Consider the following 25,664-nt stretch of genomic DNA (forward strand, 5'->3'; position numbering starts at 1 on the left):
TATATTGGCCTAGTTCAGATGCAGCACCAAACCAGGAATCTCCAATCTTTTTTGGAGGTGAATGTCATAGAGACTGCACTGGCCTCCTCAAAATACCAATTTCACGGCAGAAAAACTTGCAATGCTCCAAAATACCCCCACTCCCAAACTACAGGCAACACTCACCCTCACACCCCAAAATGAAAGATAAGCAAAACAAACATTCAGCACGCCTCTAAAAACAGGCAACAAAACTCACACATACCCAAAAAACAACCACTAAACACAAGCAAAGACACACACATCCCAAACAAAAACAACAGGCAAAAGAAGGCAAACAATAAGCTATGCTTCATCAATATGGGCACAAATTTGTGCAAGCTTCAGGCTCCTGTGCTAACACCTTCTCTTATCCTCCAGTATATTTGCAAGAGGAGAGTGCAAGCTTTTGCTTCTGTTTTCAATTAACCACAGCAAGTAGAAGCAGCATTAAGTAATTTGCAAAGCATAGGGAAGAAAGGATTCCTGGGAACACAGGAGGTTCGCACACACCATTCTCCCACATGTAGGTATCATCATGCTGCCCGTATATACCCGCAAGTGGAGAGAGTGAGGAACAGGTGAAGAAAATGAGGAAGCACGATCTTCTGAGCAATGCAAGTGGATTGTGCTCATACTAATTTTATGAAATGCTGTTCTGTTCATAATTGCTAATACTAATACACAGCAAAAGCTCACTTAATTGCCCCAGGGGTAGCAAATAATGAAGTTCTTTACTGTTTAGCGTTTGAGGAGATCTGGGTCATACACAGTGGTGTAGCGTGGGGGGTGCAGGGGGGGCCGGCCGCACCGGGCACAACATCTGGGGGTTAGGGTTAGGGGGCGCAAATCCACGGGTTAGGGGGCGCAAATTACTTGCCTTGCCCCGGGTGCTGACAACCCACGCTACGCCACTGGTCATACAAACAGTGCTATCTTAAGAAATGGGTAGGGAACTTGTCATTCTGCAGATACTGCTGGACTGTAATTTCCATCATCCCTAACCACTGGCCAAGTTGGTTGGAAATGATTTTGTTCAAACCCAGCAATGTCTGAAGGGTCAAAAGTGTGATTCCAATCTGAAGAAAAATGGGAAAATCCACCTTTCAACAGCCTTAGCTCCTTATTTTTTAGTACCACACTTTGTAGAGAGAGTAAAGCATTTAATTTAAGGTTCTAATTCTTTACTTATTTTTCCTCCCAGTTCCTCAGTCAATCTGAACTCCCTACACCTAAGCATGTAAAGTTAGACACCTCCTGGTTCTAGAATTCTTTACTAGAGTCAGCCATGTTTCATGTTACACTATATAGCAGGATGACTTATTACAAGATGGTTAAGCGGCTACACTGGGACAAAAACTTATAGGGCAACCCAGCAAGTAGATCCATGTACTGAAACCTAATACAAATACTCACCAGGTGGTTCAGTAAGATATTCCCTTAGTTATGCAACCCTCAAAATAAAGGGTGCTATGTTGGCGTTGTGTAACTCAAGTAAGTTGTTCTCACAAAATGGCTTATCATGTTGCCCTCCACTGATATGGTTACACTTATTTATTTATTAAATTTCTATACTGCCCTTCATCCGAGAATCACAGGGTGGTTTACAAAACATTAGGAATGGCCATCTACTTGTGAGGCTGCAACTATGAAGCAGGCTCAATGTAAGGGTGTATGAGTGAAATCAAGGGTTTCAAAGGTTTGCTGACCAATAACACAATGTAAGAGCAAATATGCAGTAGTCAAAATTTGTTTTTGAACTGCAGTAACCACTAGAGGTGCTGTTTTTTATTCTTTTATCAGATGGATCATTTTGGGCAAGAAAATAAATGTATTTAAGATGTCAGTGATAAAGGCATACTAATAAGTAACATGTAGTTACAAAAATAATAGACACTAAAAAGAATGCTTTATGGGGAACATCCCATCAAAAGTATTGTATTTACACAGCTGTGATACTTCCCTGTTGTTCAAGAAAACTACACATGATCTGGAGGTGCTCCAGATTCTTACTAGCAGGGTGTCCAATTCTATGCAAAACAAAGTAATTGAATAGGCTGAATTGCTACATCAATTGCATCTTTAGAAGTCATCAATAATGGGATTACAAAATTGGCATCCCACTGTTAACTATGTGTAATTAAGTTTCTTTTCCATATTTAACCCAAGAAAAACAAAATTTGAACACTCCAGACACAGATTCAGAGAAAGAGGTGTGATGCTGTAGTGCAGACAAAGGGTTTGGTGTGTCTCCATCAAGGTTGTGAGTCTACCCAGTTGACAGATTGATCACAGATTTTGTACCATAAGAAATGCAAAGTAAGCTAGTTTTTGCACCGTTAGAAGCAAAGCGATGCCTGGAACCATAGGCCATCTAATGTTTAGCCTAATTTTACCAAGATAGTTGGTAAACAGTTCTTTTATTTAAGTATCATGTTGATTATCATCAAGATTTACCAAAGCAACCATTTTATGCATATATTATTGACATTTATTGCTATAATGTCATTTATTGCTATAATGTCATTTATTGCTATAATGTCATTAAAGAGATATGAGGCTTGAATTATTACACTGAAACAATGGAATAAAGGAACCATCATGTAGTTATGGTTCTCAGAAAAGCCCAGAGTATGCCACATGACATAGTTATATTGCTGGTGCTGAGCAGGGGTGGCTCAGGAAACTGATTCAATAGGAGGCTGCCTGAAAAACATATATAAACCACTCTGAGCAATTCTACAGAAGAACAGGGCATAGGTCTAATTAAGCAGAGGCTGTATGCCCATCTGTTTTGGATGCTTTAGATGAGTTTCCTGCATAGCAAATGGTTGGACTAGATGACCCTTGGGGTTCCTTCCAACTCTACAGTTCTGTGATTCTATAACTTTCCACACTGCAAGAACAGTAGTAAAACTCAAAAATTACAGGGGTGGGAGTAGGGTGGGTGCAAGACCCACTTAGCATCACAAATACTGGTACTGGCCTAATCCACAGATCCAAGTAGACAGTGATTGTTTGCTTTTTCCATCTACACCAGTACCTCATCCCACAATAAGCCAAAATGTCAACTGTATTTTAGATAGACATAAGGAATTTTCACAGAACTTTGTGGACTGCGTGTGGACTGCTAAAGTGCATTAGTAAGTAAAAAATATCTTGTTTGCATGTTAAGAAATCTGTTGTGTCTATTAGCTTTATCCGTACTTTAAAAATATTTATTTGGTGCATTAGTCATAAAAGCATTGCCCTAGCCCACATCTACATTTTTAGAACTGGCTCAAATTTTGCAAATGCCGTTTTGTCAGATTTTTCTCCCCTACTAGCCTTTTGTTGATGATTGCTAATGTCTGATTAAGGACACAGCTGAATAGCATGAAATAAGTAGAATATATTTCGAAATTTATTCCAAATTAGAATCAATGGGAATACACTGGAATAAGCGTGTAAGTGCTTACAAATTAAATGGTGAAAGTGTTTTATTTCAAATAAGTATGCTTGATTTATTTGATCTTAAATTTTAAAGTAAGTCATCTGAAGACCACTAGAGGATGCTATGGGTTTGATAATTATAAGCAGTAAATACATGCAAGTTATTGTGCTCATTAGGAAGCAAACATTAACACAAGAGATAGACACTGAACTCAGGTGCTATCTCGGTTGCTCAATTTTGTACATGTTTGCTATTGAGTTCACACCCACCCTAATAGGCACACTTATTTAGAAGTTAGGTTCCACTATAAAAAAGCTCATTTCCAAATCAAGCACTTAAAATTCAATTGTAACCTGACTCCATACAGCAAGAATAATAAAATATTTTCCATTTCACTAGATAAACAGATCACTCTGCTGAAACATTTTCCTTTTCTTTCACCAGCAACAGTTTTAATCCATTCATGGTCACTATTAAAGCACTAATAGTTAATGAATGAAAATTTATTTCAAAGTAGTTAGCAGGGCTTTAATTGTAAGCATTCCTGAACCTGTAACTCATGAAGTAGAGCAAACTGTAGAGAGGTACTTTCTACTCCATTCTATGTGGTGCTGTAGAACTTGAAAGAGTGCTTTTTCCTGCACTGACCTGTTCATCTACTTAGATCAGAAAATTAGTCCCTCCTAATGGTTCCAGCACTGGTTGATACACAAGGAGTGCCTTAGGAGTGTTAGGATGTTGCTGCTGTTGTAATTTTAATTTGGTATAATTTTTATTATAAGTTTGTTTTCTTTATTTATGTGCACCCCCTGTGATGTAGTCAAATAAATATGCTTCCTTGCAGCCTCTCCAGGTGGCTACCCCTAACTATGTTCTATTAAGGAGATGTCTTGTTCATGCATTTAAAAACCACCAACTCACAAAGATTAGCAAAGCAGCCAGGGAAAGAGAAAAAGAAAAGCTGAAGCAGCAATTGTTTGCAAAGAGGGCAGGCAAGCAAAACAAGAGATTGCTGCTTCTAAAACGGGGTGGGTGGGAAAAAGGAGTGCCTATTATGAAAAGCATCCTATTCTCCTTTCTATACAACTCACACATAGAAGGAAGAATTCCCTGTGTGTAGTTTGTACCATAACTGTGATGGTAAAGAGCTGCACATTGTGAGAGTTTCTAATGCACAATTACTCAGAAATTTATATACCACTTAACACCATTGTTTCTAAAAAGTGCCCAATGAGATTACAAAAGAGATACCAGAGATAAAATCTGTTAAAATTAACAGATTTTTCTGAAAAGCCATGACCTATGTAAGACAACCTGTTGGAAAGATAGGTGCCACATCCACATAATCCCTTACTTTCCCTAAGCCAGTCTCTGGGCTTGTCATCAGACAGCCTTCTATTTTGTAATTAATGTTCCCTAAGGTATTATGAAAACTATCAGCAAATGGTAAAGCAATAGGTCTTTCCTCACAAAGAGTCATTTATAATTTTCTTGCCTTTCTTAAAAAGAGATGGAGGTTTAGACCTGGAGTTCAAACCTGAAAAATAAAACCATATCCTGAATGTGCACACCAACATGCCTTCTTTCTCAATCTTCAAGGTAGATACTACTGAGAGATAGTAGCTTGGCTGAGGTTACCTTGTGAGTTGACAGCAAAGGTTAAGAACTAAACAGGAGACTCGGCACAAATTATCTTAGCCACAGCACCATGCTGTGTCTGTGTCTATGGCACAGTTAAAATTACCTCGATATAGTGCATATTACTTTAGAAGCACACATAATGAACCACATACTTACTTCATCCATTTTCATACAAGTACCAAAATCTGCAAGCTTCAGGTGTCCATATTTATCCAAAAGCATGTTGTCAGGTTTCACGTCTCTATGTATCAAGCCCATGGAATGAATTGCATCAAGAGCAAGGACGACTTCAGCAGTGTAAAATTTGGCCCACTTCTCAGGCACATCGTAATTGCTCATGAGGTTGACAAGATCTCCACCTGGCATGTATTCCATGACCATGTAAAGGTATCGGTCATCTTGAAAGGCACTAAAAAGCTGCACCCAGAAAGATGGACAGATATAAAGACTTCACAAAACCGGGCAACTTGCCACAATCTGTTGAATTCCAGTGAATTTATGGCAACTAGAGCAGCTTTTCCCCCTGCCTTTTAAGAATAGTTTTGGTATGATACAATAATTGTAGCAGATCTTTAAGGAGTTCCAGAATAATTCAGTTTACCCATCATGTGACTGATGAAACACATCTCTTATGGCTCACCGCAACATTTCAAGAGAAAGTCAAGTACAGTACTGTTGAGAAACAAGTAAGTCTCCTTCCTCTGACAAGGCAGCATCAGAACTGACATCTATTCACAGGCACATTAGGAAAGGGCCAGCACCATACTTGCAACTCTTTGGTTCACATACAAGATTTTCTTTTCCACAAGCCCAATTCCCATCCTCCTCCTCCTCCACTTCCATTTCCCACTGCCTCCACTACGTTGGTAGATACAACAGCAAATCCATACAGCAGGAGGGAGAATGCAAGCAATAGTACTCCCTCAAGTTTACCTTCTGACTGCCTCCAATAGTGTAATAATACAAAATGTATGATTGGACAAATATGTTTCTCTAACTCCAAAAACAATCAGAGGTAATTTATGGAGTTGCGGCCTTTGGGTACACTAATTGCTGATAAAACCCTACCGTAAAAGATGTGCAAAGTGCACCCACTATTGGAGAGTGTAGGAAGCTTTGCAAGCTCTCCATGCAACTTATATGGCAAGTGCTGATTAAAATCACAAAGACACTTCAATCCTTATAATAAGCAAAACTGTAACATCACTGAGACTTGATTGTAGTTTACATGCTTTGTTTTGACAATAAACAAGAGAAGCTTCATATGATAGTCTGCCGGTTGTACTATGACTCATTACAAAGGCTTGATTTTTTAAAATTACACTTCCTAATAATATACAGTGGTACCTTTGAAGTCAAATGGAATCCATTCCAGAAGTCCGTTCAACTTCCAAAACGTTCGGAAACCAAGGCGCAGCTTCCGATTGGCTGCAGGAAGCTCCTGCAGCCAATCGGAAGCAGCGGAAGCAGCGTTGGACGTTCGGGTTCCAAAGAACATTCACAGACTGGAACACTCACTTCCAGATTTGCGGCATTCGGGAGCCAAGGTACGACTGTATACCATTTAGTTAGCCTCAAGTGAAGAGAAAGCAGAACCCATTTCCATGGAAGTAGCAAGAGCACTGAGGCTCAAGCACCTGGGCAGAGCCTTCTTTTGCCCAGCAAAAAGTTGCTAATGCCAGTAATTGAATTATATTCCTGAAACCACAACTTTTTCTGTGTAGTAGCCTGTTGATACCAATGGGTGCTTTACTTCCCCAGAGAAAACTGTTAAATGGTACTCTTCCTGCACACCCACTGAAGGTCAATGGTATATACACTGTTGTAACAAAAATTGCCCCTTCCAGATTAAATTTATACCTTCTAACAACTTCACATCTGTAACTACAAGCCAATTTCATATATTCCTGTCAGCTTCTACACAACAAAAACACATATAAGCAATTTTACACTGTGCTGCACATATGACAGAATTAAACTTTCTGATGGGAGGGTGAACCATTTTCAACGAACATAATTTGTTTGAACATCACATTGAACACTGATAGTAGCAGGTATGTTTAAAATCAAAATCAAGTACAGTGGAACCTCAGGTTGCAAATGTGATCTGTGCGGGAGGCACATTCACAACCTGCAGCATTCGCAACCCACAGCATCTGTGCACGTGTGGGTCGCAATTTGGTGCTTCTGCACATGCACGAGCGCCAAAACCCAGAAGTAACCCGTTCCGGTACTTCTGGGTTCAGCACGGTACGCAACCTGAAAACGCGTAACTTGAAGCGTCTGTAACCCGAGGTACCACTGTAATTAAATCTGAAAGAGTCTCGCATTAGCAGTTAATCTTTAAGATGGAGAAAAGAATAAAGTTCTTAAGATTCTAAACTACAAATCCAAAATGTGAAATCAACATAAAGGACACAACACTACCAATTTAAAACTTCTATGCTTATTTAAACGTCACCTCAAACTACCACAGAATTTTAATCACAAAAAACCTTACCTGAACTACCCATGGACTGTTGGCAAAGGCCATTATATCTCTCTCCTCCCAGAAAAAGGCTGAATCTGATCTTTTGAGCATTTCAAATTTACTAAGAAGTTTCATTGCATAAGCCTTCTGAGTTACTTTATGGCGAACCTGTTGATCAAAGAAAAAGAAGTTACTTACTTTATCAAGACCTTACAGGATTTAAATGAAATCCTTTGTATTTTTGTCTGTGTGACTTGGTATCCATAATATAGAAATCTGAATCCACTTCGATCAATAATAAAAATCAGAGTATAGCTATTTCTACTTCTTTGACCATTTATTTCATATATGAGTTGCCTAATAGAAACATTTCACTAAGCAGCATACAAAAATTTTAAAAACAACTATCAGCAATATATTCTGGCTGCATTTGCACCCTGGTTACCATAATGTGCTCAAGCAGGAAAGAGCCATAGTGAGCCACACAGGATGAAGGGAGTCAGAATCTTACTGCAAAGATCAAATCCATTATATTTATTTTAAAATGCTAAAACGCATCTCTTTGCACTGTAACCATGGCAGCTCATATTATATAGGACTGCAATTTTCTGATTTACCATGGCTGCTTTTTAAAAATAGAGGTCTCTGCCTTACAACCCTTTGCTAAGGCACTGGTTTTAAGTTGTAAGTTGCATTAAGACATTGGGATGAATGCTATCTGCCCTGGTGACTTGAGACAGGGGTCACTCCCAGCCTTACTTGGAGATGTGGGGGATTTTCTGCACGGAAAGCAGATGCTCTGTCACTGAGCTATGGTCCTTCCCCTTGCCCTGGTGACTTACCACCTCCTTTTGACAAAGGCAAGTAGTAAGAGGAAGTTTTGAAAAAGACCTCAAACTCACTGCCCAAAAATTAATGGCTGAGGTACAGCTCTCTCTCTCTCTCTCTCCAACCTTTTCTGCTAGTGAAAAATGATGTAAGGGTTATTAGTTTATCAATTAGTTCTTCATACTCCTCTTTGCTTGGCTTGCTGTAGGCTTTATGTTTGTTAAAGACTTTTTATTTGTTTATTAATTTCAGCAAAAATGTTCCCTTTAAAGGGATTTTTTTTTCCTTGCCTTTTACAGCCTCCTTGTTTTTAAGACCCTTTTGGACTTTTCCACATCTTTTCTCATGCATGATATACATGAAACACATTGCAAAGAAAGTTCGCAGGGACATTTTGCTGAGAATTGTATGGGATTGCAATCTAATCATGTAGAACCAACATAGATACTAGGTGAAGCTCTCTTTTGCACTGTTGAAGTCTGAATTAAACCTTTCTGGAAAACCAGAACTGGTCCCTTGAGATGAACTGATTAAATAAAAACCCTGAAGTAGTTTCCATTCACATGCATCATCCAATATTCAGTCGCTTGATTAAGTAGTTGATTGATTCATCAATAACACTCTACGCAAAAAGGAAATGACATTAATTCATTTCATGAAAGCAGCCTAGTTGACTGTGATAGCATTTTTTAAGGTATTACAAGGCAAGTGGCCAAGAGTGTGAATAATGTTTGTTAAGTGCTTTGAACAAGTGAAATGCTGCTATCTGGTGATGATAATTATGATTTATTAAACTCTCCTAGGAAGCAACTTATACTGGGAAGAAGCCCCACTGAAAACAAACAGGATTATGCTGTTAATATCCACAAGTGCTTTCTGCACTATTAATGGAAGTTTCAATTCATGCAATATGTTAAAATAACACTTCATTTTTAAGTGAAAGGGCAAATTTTTTACAAAGCACATATGAGATGTTAACTGGTTCTAGAGTGCCTATTCTGCTGTACCATTAAGTATTGTACTTAAACAAGTTAGAAGCTCTTGCTCAAATGGGATAGAAGAACTCTTTAAAGTTCTTCCACCAGCTTTTTTAAAAGCTTGTTCTCCCCTTCCAACAACCCATCCTGTTCCATGCCAGATCACTCCTATAAAATTAATTACAAAGTCACCTCAAATGGAAATAATGGTTAATTGCTTACTGATTCCTACCCCACACATACAAACAAGTAATACAGACTGACAGAACTTCAAAGCTGCACAATGCTATGAAGATGCTATACGAGCCACAAATCCCTACAGATCATCTCCACATCTCCACTATCACTCCTGGAATATTCACAGTGACAACTATATTAATATTGTTGCAAAGTGTCAAAAATTAGATTAATTGCTTAACTGGTTGGCATTAGGCAAGCCACTGTCTTTCAGCTAAATCTACCTAAGTGGGTGATTGTGCTAAAAATGCCACTTTGCACCTGTTTGGAAGAAGGCAGGATATGAAAATAACTATTCTCATGGGGGATAATCAATTTTCAATGTTTTTCATTTATTTCCCACCCCCTTCCGATTGCAATGAAACCAAATTGGTGTTTGATGACACTAGTACAAGAGTGGGGAAGCTTGTTGTTCCAGTGGATGAAATAGTTATCTTTCCCCACCCTACTGGCCAACTCTTGACAGGTGAGAAGGACAACCCACCTGTCAATTACCTGATCTCATTATTATGTCACACCCAACTGTCAAAGTCCCAAGCACCTGACAGCCAACTAGTTACCAGGCACTTGGGAATTGTAGCACTGAGCAATGGGCTTTGCTTGTCCCATTACTAGTGATTAGTAAATTCTAATTATCGTAGACAATTGTTATTGCGGACACATTCAGAATAAATACAGTGGTACCTCGGGTTAAGTACTTAATTCGTTCCGGAGGCCTGTTCTTAACCTGAAACTGTTCTTAACCTGAAGCACCACTTTAGCTAATGGGGCCTCCTGCTGCTGCCACGCCACCGGAGCACGATTTCTGTTCTCATCCTGAAGCAAATTTCTTAACCTGAAGCACTATTTCTGGGTTAGCGGAGTTTGTAACCTGAAGCGTATGTAACCTGAAGCGTATGTAACCTGAGGTACCACTGTATTCTAGATGGGTGGCAACTAAGAATTGTTCCTCAGTTGCAGCTTAAGCAGCCTTGTATATTGGAAAAGACAAACTGCTAAATATCTTACAAAAGACATACACTGAGAAATATACTATAGATAAGAGATTGTTTTAAGTTTTTCAACATTAGATATATATGGATTAAAGCATATTGTAACCTAACCAGGAAAGGACCAATACCTTTGCAATTTGTTTGTTTAACCTTCTCCTGAAGGCGTATTTCCTCATTTGTTTACCTGCAGAGAGGCATTGCTCAGCTACAGCATTGTACAACTGTATAAGCAACAAGGTATTATAACCATGTACACTGCACAGAAGAAGAAGAAAAGATCTGCACCTCAGAAGCTGATGTGTGAGTAACTGGGCAAACTTGCTCAATTTACATTAAGCAGCAATCACCAAGTTTTTGAAGACTTTGGGTTATTTTGGAAAGCTTATCAAGTAAAAAGAAGAAGAGAGGCACAGTCTTGCATGGTCAGTGGTCTGCTAGCAGGGCAGTGGAAGTACTTGCAACAAATATATTGGCAGTTCTTAACGAGGAGGAGGAATATGCAAGAGTAACACACATGTTCATTTCTTTAAACTGTTTCAATTTCAATTAACTTGTTTCTTAGTAAACACTTTTGAGATTATACAAAGGACCTTCACTGCATAGTTTTCAAGAAAATGTTTGACTTTCCCCTCACATGACTAGTCGGATGTTAACTTTGAATATTCAACAGAGAGGCATACCCAGACAACAGTAAAATAAAAATGCTATTTTTTTGAACCAGTTAAAAGGGCTTTTTTTTAGATTTTCCTACTACACTAATGGAACAACTGGTGAAACAAAATGTGGGGAGAATCACAAAATTGCATGGGTATCAGTGAGCAGCTTTTGCCATGTACAGTGGTACCTCAGGTTAAGTACTTAATGCGTTCCAGAGGTTCATTCTTAACCTGAAACTGTACTTAACCTGAAGCACCACTTTAGCTAATGAGGCCTCCTGCTGCCGCTGCGCCACCGGAGCACAATTTCTGTTCTCATCCTGAAGCAAAGTTCTTAACCTGAAGCACTATTTCTTGGTTAGCGGAGTCTGTAACCTGAAGCGTATGTAACCTGAGGCACCACTGTACAGGGCAATCCTGTGCACACCTACTGAGAAGTAAGCCTCACTGAGTTAAATGGGACATTCCCATGCTTGTACATCATTGGAGACTGTTCAATAATTGTCCCACACCAGCTAGTGCCCATATGCAAGAGTTCATTTCCTAGCCTCCTTTTAAAAATGCTACTTTGCCTAACATGCTCTTGGCTGCAACAACCCTGTATACAAGGAAAAGGTACTCATGTAGCCAACTTGTGAAGATGCCAGCATACATTTGCTGATTTGGAAGCACTGCTGGATTGAGAGGGTGATCTGGGGAAAGACATCTTGCAGATGTACATTTGTTAGGTCTTAATATAAGTCAAAATTTTAAGTAGGACTCAAGATTAATGGTGACACACCTTGTATACACAGGGTCACTTAATACTGTTTATATTATTAAGGCTACAACTTTCAGATGATTAGTTAGACTGACTGAGACTGTGGGAAGCTCTTAGTTTATTATTATTCTCCACGAAGTTAAAACAAACAAGCTATTACAACTAAGTAAATGCCCAAGAATGGGTGGGGTTTACCCCCTACTATCAAGAGACAATGACATATCATTTACCGTATTTTTCCCTCTATTACACGCAGATTTTTTCTCCTAAAAAGTAAGGGGAAATGTCTGTGCGTGTTATTGAGCGAATGTGTGGTCCCTGGAGCTGACAAGCGCGAGTGAAGGCAAAAATCAGGCAAATATCAAATCGTCCGGAGAAGGGAGGAAAGGAGGAAGCTGCTGCTTTCCTGCATTCTGCCTCAGGGTCTTACTGATCACCCGCTTCTGTTTCCTTACTGTGTTTGCTCAAACGGAACAAAGAGCAGAGAAAACCCCTCCCCTCCAGGCAAGCAGAGCGTCCTTCCTTCTAATTCCTCTCCGTGCGTCTGGGACTCGAAGGCAACATGCAGGTTGGGGGGGGGGGAGAGAGAGAGCTGGTTGGCTTGTGGGGGGGGGGACTTTTGCCTTCCTTTCCTCCCTCGGTAAAACCCCTCTCCTGCATTCTTAGCCAGCTGCTTCTCTGCACACCCCTCTCCTTGTCGCTTCTATGTTTTTCCTTCCCTCCCTACTTAAAACGTGGTTCCAATCACGGATCCACATGGATCCTCAGGATCTTTGCATTGAGTCACCCCAAATTCACCATCAGATCACATAGCATGTCCATGGCTACAGCCTGCACCAAAAAAATCACGCACCCACTGTTGCCTGGGGCTGCAATGGTACAAAAACGTGGTTACAAAGCATGGATCCACATGGATCCTCAGGATCTTTGCATTGGGTCACCCCAAATTCACCATCAGATCACATAGCATGTCCATGGCTACAGCCTGCACCAAAAAAATCACGCACCCACTGTTGCCTGGGGCTGCAATGGTACAAAAACGTGGTTACAAAGCATGGATCCACATGGATCCTCAGGATCTTTGCATTGGGTCACCCCAAATTCACCAACAGATCACATAGCATGTCCATGGCTACAGCCTGCACCAAAAAAATCATGCACCCACTGTTGCCTGGGGCTGCAATGGTGCAAAAACGTGGTTACAAAGCATGGATCCACATGGATCCTCAGCATCTTTGCATTGGGCTACCCCAAACTCACCATCAAATCACATGTCTGTGGCCGCAGCATGAAGCACAAAAATGATACATCCACTGTTTCATTCAGAATTTTTTTTTCTTGTTTTCCTCCTCTAAAAACTATGTGCGTGTTATGGTCAGGTGCGTGTTATCGAGCGAAAAATACGGTAACTAATATCTGGGATTGGATTAGATTGTCTGGTCTTGGGTGTGGGTGGGTGGGTATCCCACTTCATGCTTTTGAAAAGAACATTCTCCACTTCCTTTCTTGACGAACCCTGGGGAATTATATATATGTATCCAAATATCATGGTTTCATATCAAAGAAGACCAACATTTAAGAAAAATACAGTTGTCCAGGCAACCCACCAACCCAAACTGGATAAAATGTAAGAGAATATGAAGGACAGCAACACTTCCATGATGCAATGATAATGAACCAATTTGTAAGAGCGAGAGAGATTGGGGGACCTGACTCCTTAGGCTAAAGAAAGGGATGCATAATTGCAATGTTTTTATACTGTAAGCCCATAACTTACTTTATGGTTATTTTCCATGGATCATGCCTAGAACCAAAAACACATACTCAAAATTCACTAGGTTCAATGGCGGATGGGACTGCCAACGTCATTTTCCCTGGAACCCCACCGCCTTTCTAATTTGTATTTATTTATTGCCACACACATAAAGTTGAATGTGCACAAGTTAAATGCACATAACCTGAAGGGCCATTGAGACATATGAACAAGCAATAGTTGTTCAAGTTGACAGCATACACCCTTAAACTTTCTATTGGATACACCTTGGTTGCCCTTGCATAGAAGGAAACTGAGTGAAATAGAAGCACTTTTACTATCGCTGTCCAGTGAAATTATTAGTGAGTAAATTGTGGAAATTTTTGCTGAATATCTTTTTAATATTGATTCCTGGTAACGTATATGATATTGAAATAAATAATTCAAATAAAATAAAATAAAGCAGTTAATTATTCAACTCCCTCATCATGTCCATACAGTTGGGCAGGGGGGATAGGACTTTGAGCTACCAATAAACAGGATGCAAAAGCCCTGTCATTTGATCACTGGAAATCCACTCACCATGCAAACAGAAGCTAGAGTGAGGGGGGGGGGAGAATATCAGGAAGCCAGAATCTGCACACAAAAAATCATATTGTATACTATATGACACCTGTAGTTGAACAAAACATGTTCTTAAATGGTGTGTTCAATAAATATAAAGGAGATTGAGCCTAACTATACCGGGTATTTCAAACAAGTTAAACTTGAACGCAAATTCAAAGGTCTTATAAGGACTGTAAATTCTTACCAGCTGTACTTCACCAAATGCACCTCTTCCAATCACTTTAACAACATCGTAATCTTCTGCTTTCATTTGAAGACCACGGATATTTTCCACAACTTTCTCATCTAACAATTTTAAAGAAGGCATTACAGTGCACACCAACAGTTTATACAAATACAATCAGTCATGTGTTTTGAAAAAGCTGACAAAAGGTTCTGTCCATTTTAAGCCTTTTGTACAGAATAATTACAGGATTCTAGTCAGCTAACTTTTACTTAGAGCAGACCCACTGAAATTGATGAACCTAAGTTAATCATAGTTATTAACCTCCAGAACAATTTTCAGAGGGCACTGGGGGCTGCCAGGGACAATGGAAATCAGCCACCCCCCATCCACAAACAGACACTGTCCACCAGATAACCAAGTGGATATCATCCTCTCTCTCCTCCCCTCTGTCTACATGAAATAGGAAGTATCTGCATGGGTTGTATCCAGTGCTGCAGTCTCATTTGCACAACATACTTCTGTATGCCCAACAGAGTTCTTCCTTCTCCTCTGCCACCTGCAGCCTCTTGCATGCCCTCAAAATTTGCTCCAGAGGGTTGGAAAGCACTCTAGAGCAGATGGAGGGCACAAGGGGGAGGAAAGGGAAGGGAAGTCCAGTTGAGCAAGTGGCAATCCAATTGCTCAGTGTTGGATACAACCTAGATGATATCTATCTAAAATATAAAACTGTTAAGAATGTCATGACACTGCAGGTTGTGTGGCCACAGACTGGTGGTACTAGAAATTTATTGGGTGGCAATAAACTAGTGGTACTAGAAATTTATTGGGTGGCCGACTGGGCAGTAGAGGCCAATGAGGGAGAGAGCAGGTGGCCAGGTAACAGAGGTCAGCACTGGAGAGGCTGGCAGAGGCCACAATGACTGGCAAGAGTTTGGCAGAGTGGGCAGTGCAGCCAGCAAGAGAGTGGTGGGGTGGAAGACTTGCAAAGCACAACCGCTCTCTGAACCAGCATCTGCCCCCTCTTTAAGCATCGCTGGAGTGATGTTAAGGGGGGTGGGGCAGGCACCATTTCAGAGAGCAGTTTGGCTGGAATCTCCCCTGCTGTTGCTGCCACCAGTGCTGTCGTTTTCAGAAGTGGCAATGGTGGCAGAGTTGGGCTGGGGAGAGGAACAAAGCAGAGAGAAAGTTTTCAACACTTCTGAGCACTTTCTGAATGAGAAACATGAGGTGGGGGCATTTGATGGCACACTCCCACCCTATCAACTGAAGGGCACACCTTTCTCAAGGCTTTCAAAAGCTTCAAAGGTCCTGCTCCTAGATGTGCAGGAAGAGGAGAGGGAGAGTACAGTGAATCTAAGACTCAGTGCACCTCATTCATGTTTGTGTGGGTTATACTAAACTATAATTTGGTAAATTGAAGTTGGCAGATTGTATTGTCAAATATGGTTAACAGCACAACTCCTGTTTCAAAATTTTAATATAGCTTGGGCAGACAGGTGAATAAAAAACAGTTTCACCTAACATTAAAAAACAATGACAAGTATTGTATATAAGGGAAACTTACATCTGTTTAAGAAGTTGTCTATGTTCTTGTTCTTCCTCAATGCTGGGTAATCCAAATCAAGAACTAAGGAATTCAAACTATCCTATAAAAAAACACACACATACACATATATAAGGTTAATTGTAATTATATTTTAGAGTAGTTATCCTTTTCCACTCCACACTTACTTGAACAGATATAGCATCATGGAATGTCAAGTACATACTACAAATAGACCTGAATAAATTATACATAAATTTTTGCAGCATCTACATTGCAAATATAACCTCCTTGGGGCAAAGACATCTCACACTTTTCAAAAGCAGACCAGGATATGTAATAATAACTCCTAATTTTACAAGTCATTTAAAAACAAAACTGCAAAGCCAGACAGAGAATGGAAAAGTGAACATAAAATTAAATAATCTTTGGATCAATTTGTAATATTCCTAACAGGACTACACCAGATTAAGCATACGCTGAAACACCATCTAAGTGGAAGAACCACTCTGGCAAAATTGAAACAGGGATGGCATGTTCTTTTGTTTTTCAGTATTGCTAACTGATTACCTCTGAATTGGGAGAGATGGCTGATCTTTATATTTGAATACGATAAATATTTATCTTTACAAGGTAGGTATCAAAAAGTCCCTATAGATGAGCTGAATTGGAGTAATAAACACTTTACACCCTACTTCTGACCATAGAGAAATTGCAGAATTCTGTATTAGGTGCAGCTGTCAATAAAAGGCAGCCCTGCCTGCAACCCAGTGTAGAAGCCTAGATGTGAAGCTGCCAACACAGTCTGATATACGGTTGATTCAGGTTTCACAATGCAATTCATAATGTAACACCACACAGTTAACATGAGGTGACTAAACGGAGCCTTCACATAAAAGGAGCAACATGGTTCTGAATAAAAGTTACTGGGAACACGACATGGGAATAAAAAAGACAGAGGAACAGTAAAGTGACTATAAGCTCCTCTCTGGGGTCCCACACATTTGCTTGTTCTCTCTATTATGTCATACTTAAATTCTATTTAAATACATACTGCCATAAATATTGCACATATGTGTTAACATTAATTTTTTAAAAATCCAATGTTAACTATTGATGTGATATTCTTGTCTTCTGTTGTACAGGGGGAAATTAGGGCTTGAAAAATTAAATTATTTCAGATGTAGGTCCCAAAGTTTTGAGTAAATATATATACTGGCCTCATTTCAAAACATTTGAGGAGCATGGCTTCAGCCATATAACTCTTGCTGAGGAATCTCCAAATAAACACATCCACATCTCAATCCTAAACGTATTTATTTAAAGGTCACAGATTTAAGCAGCCAATTAGCAAGCAAAGATTTTTAAAATTACTCGCTGCTTCTGTACTATAGATATAAACCCTGATGAATGTTTGGGGGGGTCAAGAGATTATGTAGTACAGCAGGCCATCTATACTAAAGATAAGTAATCCAGGAAATGACATATCCTCTGTCTAGGCCTCATAGATTAAAAAAAAAAACCCACTTCAAACAGGAAGTATGTTATTATAGTGATTTCACTGTTCACTTCCGATCTTCCCTTTTTGTCAAAGTTTGAAGTCAACCAAACTAAAAATAGCATTATCTAACAAAACACACCCAAGGCAAAAGCAAGTACAGCACAACTATATGTACAAATATGCATTCATAATAGTTTTCTTTTTTCAATAATTTCTGAACTAGAGTTTCTACTCCTTACTACGGTTGTACTTCTCTCTGGATTTGGAAGGGACATTTTCCAGGCTGATACATTAATGGAAGCCAGTTACACCAATTTAATTGTCTTCACTATTGACATAACAAAACAGGTGGATGACCTAGCTTAGCCATCAAGGCATCCTCAGCAAAAGTCCATCGTTACTCAGAAAGCTCAGCTAGAAATCAGCCAGAAGTCCTGAACCAGCTTTCTAGCAAGCTCTCTCAGGATGTAAGTAAAGAATAATAATATGGAAGCATTACTGATCTCTGGCATGTTGTGAATTTTACAAATATGCTATTAATTAGTAAGTTTATGAAAAATGTGAATTTTGGGTTAAATGGGATGTGACAAGAGACAAGAGATCTGAAATCTCAATCATTGTCAATTAAAAATGTTAATATCCAAATATCTCATTTAGAGAATAATCATTTCAGAACCTGATCTCTTAGAGACAGAAAAGCTAGAAGTTTAAAACCATATTTTAATATTTTTGTTTATAGCAAATTGAACTCGTCAAGTTCTTTTTTAAAAATCAGATTCTTATAAAAGAACTAAGTTACTAATGAAGACTCAAACTTTGCATGTAAGCAGAAATAGTTTCCAACTTTTCATTTTTCTTCATTTGTCACTTCCCACACAGTTCATCTGCTGCTTTTTTCTTCTCACAGTCAAGGAGCGTATCACAAAATCCTCTATTTCTGTTGTGGCACTGTAGTCACGAAGACTCAATTATCTAATGTAATATGTTCTGAGCAGATGCCAATATTCACTTATGGATTCTTCAGCTGGTTTTAGTTTTGAGTTAGCTTACAAGTCAGAAATTGAGGAAAGGAATAAATCCCAAAAGAAAACCACCAACAGTATCCTGAAGTTTAGAATTCGGTAAATTCAACAACACAGATAATAGAAATTCATTATGCTGTTTATGGAGGGTTTGGGCTCTCAGATATTTATTAAGTCTCAAGAGATAACACAAACATCACTCTACTCCCCCCACTGTCAAGGCACATCTCCACAAGGATGTATTTCCTGGTACTCTGGAGCTCTATCTTTAGTAAGATAGAAAAGTAAGACAGTAAAGAAAGTCCTGTATAGATCATGTTTGCACTCCCTCCTTCAATAAAGCAAGATGGACCAAGTGGTTAAGACCCTGGAATAAGGGGGAAATGTGAAACCAACCCAATATTGATGGTTTTCTGCCTATCGTTAGGTGAAGGAGTAGAGATGTTTGGGAGAAAATCCCATGTATACTCTGTATCATCATATCCTCTCTATAGGAGATGTGCTAAAGTGATTTTACACCCCTGCTTTTGAGCTGAACTTAATTCCCACAGGTTCATTCATTCCCTTTCATTTTCTGAGAACACATCTAAAAGCACTTTGTTAATTTTAGCTTCAAGGTTTCCCTCAACATTTGAAGCTTATTCCCATTCCCATCAGCAGGTCAATACCGGGAAAGGTACTTCTTTAAAAAAATAGAATTGCTGCTTCATAACTTGCTTCATAACTTGTAACCTTCCATTACTATTACTATAAATAAGGAACACAAAATAAACATAAAGAAGACTGAATATGCTTTGAAGAGGTTATGTATTTATGAAACATTTGGAGAGGAATAGCAGAGCGCATGATACCTCTGAGAGGGCTGCATCATTTTCCTCACACCTTACCAAGATGGGAAATGCAGTCCTACAATATCTGAGGAGCCACACGTTCCCCAGACCCGTATTGAATAGTGAGACAAGTTACTCACAGGCTTTCATAGTTGTCGGTGATGAACTACAAGAAGAGTTAGGAGGGAGAAAATGAGCTATATAATAATACAGTAGATGCTAAAATATCTAATGCACACCCCTAAATAGAATAGAAAATGACAGTGCTGCCAACTTAAATACTATGACTAATCACCACTTTTATAAATGGCTTGACGTAGTCCTAATTTTAAAATATCACTCCAAGCAGGGACCTACAAGGCAGTCATTGGGAGGTGGGAGGAAGGACAGGGATATTATTACAAATTCCTCTTGTTTCAGGTAAGGAGACACTAAGGCAAAGGAAAAAGGTAATGGGCTGAAAAGCAGGAACCCAAGGAAGCAAATGGAGATAGAATATGACTACTGGGAACTGTGGGCCAGGAATCCAATGGGATTTAGAGTTGAAGAGAGAGAGAAAAAGAGTCAGAGAAGTCCAACAATATCTCCACTATGCTTTTCTCACTCAGTTGTCACTTTATTTTAAGGAAAGTAAATAATTCAAGAAATGAAGGAACACAGAGAGAGCTTGTGTATGAGAACATGGCTACAGTTCATTTGAAAGGTTGTGGAAGCGGCATCATTGTATACTTTAAGCATTCTGGGCACGAGGATGAAGGCATCTGCATTGTCAGCCAGAAACATATCTATGCTTGCAGAATTAAAATAGAGTTTACTACTATATATAAAGTTAATGTACTCATCATTAGCTAAAAATATAAGAGCTGGTACCTTGCAGCATACCTTGATGCTTGAGAGGTCACAGCATATATAGCTGCATTACTTCCAGCTAAGTACGTATTCAATCCTGCATGTTTGACCTAACTGGAAATCCTTTCACTGGATACTTAAATAGGATTTCTAGAAATATTAATCTTTCTTTGAATTGACTCATGATCTGAAAATACAACCCACGCTGCTTTGTGTGCACATATCCATCTCTATCACAGTTGGTCATGGTTGAAGACTTTGATTCTGATGAAGCATAAAGGAGCAGAATATATTTAACACATACACCTCCCATATCTCCAGCTATCAAAATATATAAGGCAATAGTAATATCTAAAGGAGTTCCACCAAATTTGCCAATAATAAGCAATGTACTTGTTATATATTCTTATGGAGTTATTTTGAAGAACAAATATTGCTATATTCTACCATATAAATGCTCCAATCAATTCTAAAGAGGTCCCCAAACTGGCGTCCCTGGGTGTCATAGTACCCATGAAGGCTTCCAGTGGTGCCCCTGGGCAGGTGCCCCAGACTCTGAGTCTTCATGGTTACCAGAAGACTGAAGTATCCTCAAGAGCAGATGATGGGGTTGTGCAGGGGAGTGAAGGGAGATGCGAGAAAGGAGAATCCCCATGGGGCAAGTAATTTTCTGTTGTGAAAGTCTGAATAGCAACACACAAGAACAGCACACAAATATGATGCTATCCTTCCACAAGATTGCTGTCCTATCTGGGTAGACAGCTGCTTGCCCCATCACTCTTTCAAAGTATGCAAGTCATGCATTCTGACCTCCTGGAGATTTGGTGGCGGAGAAAACACCACTGGTAAGGTAAGCATTAAAAACCACCTAATGAAGAAAATCCAGGTCTGGACACAAGGTAACCTTATACAAAGAATGGGACATTATACCACAAAGCACAAAACTCACAATAATGCCTGCCAGGACCTTATGCTAGAGAGGCCATTATGAATAATAATGAATAGGTTGTCATGAGCTTGCACACTAAAGCAGACAGTGTCATAAAAAAGTTGCACAAACAGACCTGAGGCTTTATGGAAGTGTATATAGAGAACTAAATGAGACAACACTTGACATACCCCTTGATACATGCACATATGCTCCATGTCTCTCTCTCTCTCTCCCCTTTTTAGTTGTTTTTAAAGATTTTCTCCATGTCTCTTATTAAAGGAGTTTATAAACACCAACTTTCTGGCTAGAGTTCTACAACATGGGTCTTCAGTTGGTAGATTAAGTTCAGGACCCATTACTGGACTGCTGTCTGACATAAGGCTGGTTGCAACAGCAACAGTAACATCATACAAACATGTAGTAAAAGATTAAGAAGTAGATCCTCAAAATGCATGTTTGAGCTAAAGGTGGGTTCTGGATTGTAAAAAGCTAAAGTTCTATAATATTCCTAAAGCAGGAAGACAAACGCAGAATGGATACCCGGGACTGGACAAGGACCCCAAAAAGGAGCCCTATGCTAAACATATTGCTGCTTATGGCAAAGCAATGGAGTTTACTTTTTAGCACTTTTCCTTATGAGCAAATAAGAAAAGGAGAGTGTGTATGCATGCGGTTACATGCTAATTTGAAGTTATTATTACAGCATCTTGGGAATCTACAAATTAGATCCTGCAGTGTGTGAGAAGAAGCTTGCTCTTGCAATGGGTCTATTGTCATCATAGATAGATCAATTGGTAGAGCATGAGACTCTTAATCTCAGGGAAGTGGGTTCAAGCCCAACGTTGGGCAAAAGATTCATTGATGAAGCCACTGGACTATGTGGGATGAAAAACAGAGAGCTGCAGTAAGAGGTGAACTCACAGAACCAAAGAAAAGCTATGCTGGATCTGACCAGCAAAGGTCGATTTAGTTCAGAATCCTCTTTTCTGCAGTGGCAAATCAGATGCCTTTTGTGAAACTCACTCTCCTGCTGTTATTCCCCAGCAACTGGAATTTAGGGAAATGCTGCCTCTGATAATGGAGGTAACATATAGCAATCATGATTACTAGCCATTGATAGCTTGGGGAAGGGTCACTTTGCAAAAAAAAAAAAATTCAAAAGCAAGCTTGCTGGTATATACTTGCTCAGGAATGAACCGTTAGCATGCCAAGTAAAAACGTCTGATGCAAGAATCTCACATACAATGAGATCTTAAAATTAAAAAAATTCAAACATGTAACCCTGCATGTGAATCTCTGGTGTTTTACAATGCTATCAAGAATAGCATGTGCCCTATTGAACATCTGCATCAGCTCTCAGAACCTAGTCTTCAAAAAAAAAAGTCTAGGGGAGGTCAACTGACATATTTGCAAATAATCACTGAAAACTTTTCTGAACAGAAGGTCTTTTCCCGGGGAAGAGATAGCATGGTGATTATTGCTTTCATTAGTAAATGTTTCCTTTATTTTAGACATAGTAAGTGATATCACTCTTTTATTTATTTGTTAATGTGTATCCCTCCTTTCTGTACATGCTTAAAACTTGAGGCAGCATATAAAACTAAAACACAGTGCAAAAATTAAATACAAATTCCTAAAACATTCAGCAACGAACAGCGGAAATAAAAGCACATAATCGTCAACATAATGGAAGAGGGTGGAGCTCTAGCCTTGAGTGTGCTGAAGGCGGTAGTGATAGGAATATTAGGATTGCTCAATGTTTTCTTTATTCAAAACATTTTACCACCCTTCATCCTGTTTAGTACTTCAGGGCAGTGTACAATCAATTCTTTCACAGTGCAAATACAAAGACAGAATAGATAAAAATCTTTAAGACAACTAAAATTACAAGCTAAAATGAAAAAGACCACTTTTGCCTAGTGCCAATATAGACTGTAATTTTGAAGTGAGGTGATCCACTTTAGGGAGGGCATTCCATAACCAAATTTCCATTGCCAGGAATCCCCCCCTTTTTGCCCTTTCTTATTCAATAATACACCTCTGAAAAAAGAGACAACTGGAGAGGGCCTCACCAGATCATAAAGCCCCAGATTTATTTTCTTGGCTTTTAACTTGATGGATTTTAAACTTGTTGCAAAGGAAGGGGTGCTCTGGGCACATAGGTATGACAAGATGAGATCCCTCAGGTATTTGGGTCCCAAGCCATTTAGAGCTTCAAAGTTAAATACCAGCAGCGTAACTTCCTTCTGGAAGTTATTTTAAAATTGGCAAGATATACATAAATCCAGCTATACCAGTTAAGATTCTGGTTGCTTCCAAATCACCTTCAGGAACAGTCCCACATAAAACGCACCAGAGCTTTAATCACTGTAGTCGAACTGTCCCTGTCCAGAAATGACCACAACTAGTAAATCAGCTGGTGCTTTGTGCCAACAAGGGCAGGTGGGCCTCTAGAAACAAAGCTGGATCTAAGACTATTCTACATGCCCATCGCCTTTTTCAGGGGAAGGAAGAGCAGCCACATCCAAAACAGATCAAATGCCAATTCCTCAGCCCAAAAACCACCTACCCACACCACTGTATTATTAATATTCATTTTCAGTTAACTGCTGAATTCAAATGGCAGCAGTCAGGCTTGATATCATACTGCTTACCTCTGTAGAAAAATATGACCCCTGGAATGAATATTTTAAGAAGCGGCTTAAGATATTATTTTTAAAGTCTAGACAACACCTCCATCTATGGAGAGAACTTGAACTCAAGATCCATGTCTTAAGAGGCTTTAAAATTTACAAAAATATGGTGTGGAAGCACAGAGAGGGGGACTATGAGGGTTTATCTGTTAAACCAGCTTTGCAATTCATCTCACAACAAAAGCTCTTTGCTCCAATCTCTCTAGGACCAAAACAAATTAGGATCCACTCTGGAGTCTTTATAGCACATTCTTAAGATAAAATGTAGCATCTATCAGCAATGTGACAGCAGATGAACATTTTCAGAATCTTCAGAATAAATATTTTTCTGAATAATGCTTTTAATATCCACTTTCAGAAATGGAATCATATATGGAGCGCCTTTAAAGAACTAAACTACCAACTGTTTTCAAAGTCAAGGCAACGATGAATTCCCCCACCTCCCCCCCCCAAAAAAAAGTACTTTAGTGGGAATCAAGTTTGAAGTTCTCTGCTTTTCAGTAATAGATGTAATGGAAAATATTTTTTGAATTAGACACTGAACAAAGTGAACTCATGCTCCAAATTCCAAAAAGGAAGTTTGTCATACCAACACTTTTGACACAAGTTAATAGTTTTGTTTTTTTTAAGAGGCAAACTAATCCTTTTCCATCTTGTTGTTTTTACAGTTACATTTGTGGTTGTGAAAATAAACTCTCTAAGCTTTCATGCTAAGTCTTCAAAAGCCTACATTCAAATCCTAACTAGTATTCTCTGAATTCTGCCTCAATGACTCCAATGGCTCTTTCTATCAAGGATATATGTTTATAACAGCATTTAACTTCCTTACAGCATATATACACAATAAACCCATACCTTTTTCTTGTTCTAGAGCTGCCTTCTCCAGCCTGGTGCCCTCCCCGATAATCACAACTCTCCTCCCCTAACCCCTTCAAATCTAGGAGTTACCCCAACCCCCTAGAGGAGAATTTGGAGACAGGGCATGGGGGGCGGATTCTGCTATGCTCCTGGAAGTTTTTCCATATGCACAGTTATTTAGTTGAATACAATATTTAACTTTTTAAAAAGCAACTCCTAAGAGATTTTATCTACACTGATATTAGTCTACCAACCTGAGATAAAATTCCTTGCAACAAATACAAATGAAAGGGGGGATTCTCTACAAAATATTCTACAGTGCTGAGCTGTGTAATTACGTAGTTTGCACAAAAGTCCTTCACGGCATAGTATTGCATTTCCTGACTAGGCTCAAACTGAAAAGGGTTACATAAACATTGTATTGCTTTTCAACTGGCTTGCTGTCTGTGTCATCCACTCAGCAAAAATTTACATGCAACCCAGGAACCTCTTTAGCTACCTATTAACAGAACATGCAAAGCACTGTTGAAATCTCACAACACAAGAATTTGATCCCTGTCTTGCAGCCTGTGTATATCAATAAAATGCTAGTCATTTCACTATGGGAATGCTGACAATATCAGTACTATCTCCTATTTCCAAGCCAAAGAATACTAACTGATGTTTTGTGGCCATTGCTAACTTAACAAAGCTATGAGTTTGCTATTAAAATGAAGAGGCCCATTTTATCCAGCTTCTAAATTAAACAGTCAGGGAGGTCCAGCCATCAAGATATGTGTCAAAAGCATTAAGTACCTCCATGAAAAGTGCTATGGGAAGTGTCTTCAGGCACAGGATGTCAGAAACAAGGACTGAACATAGGACCACAATTCCCCAGAA

General features: G+C 39.2%; 1 protein-coding gene across 14 annotated transcripts in view; it reads right to left on the minus strand.

Moving 5' to 3' along the window:
- The window catches only part of ROCK2 (Rho associated coiled-coil containing protein kinase 2), a 73,520-nt gene that overhangs the window by 36,750 nt on the left and 11,106 nt on the right, over positions 1-25,664 (minus strand). For 11 of the 14 annotated variants that reach the window (XM_083607040.1, XM_083607039.1, XM_083607038.1 and 8 more), the window contains 4 exons: positions 16,123-16,204; positions 14,577-14,677; positions 7,593-7,730; positions 5,249-5,509 (listed from right to left, as the gene is read on the minus strand). In XM_083607040.1, the coding sequence (XP_083463166.1) occupies positions 5,249-5,509; positions 7,593-7,730; positions 14,577-14,677; positions 16,123-16,204 (582 nt within the window). The remainder of the gene's footprint in view (positions 1-5,248; positions 5,510-7,592; positions 7,731-14,576; positions 14,678-16,122; positions 16,205-25,664) is intronic. The other 3 variants (XM_083607045.1, XM_083607036.1, XM_083607033.1) reach the window with 1 other exon arrangement.

The sequence above is a fragment of the Podarcis filfolensis genome (assembly GCF_964270895.1).
Source record: "Podarcis filfolensis genome assembly, chromosome: 3".
Taxonomy (NCBI): Eukaryota; Metazoa; Chordata; class Lepidosauria; order Squamata; family Lacertidae; genus Podarcis; species Podarcis filfolensis.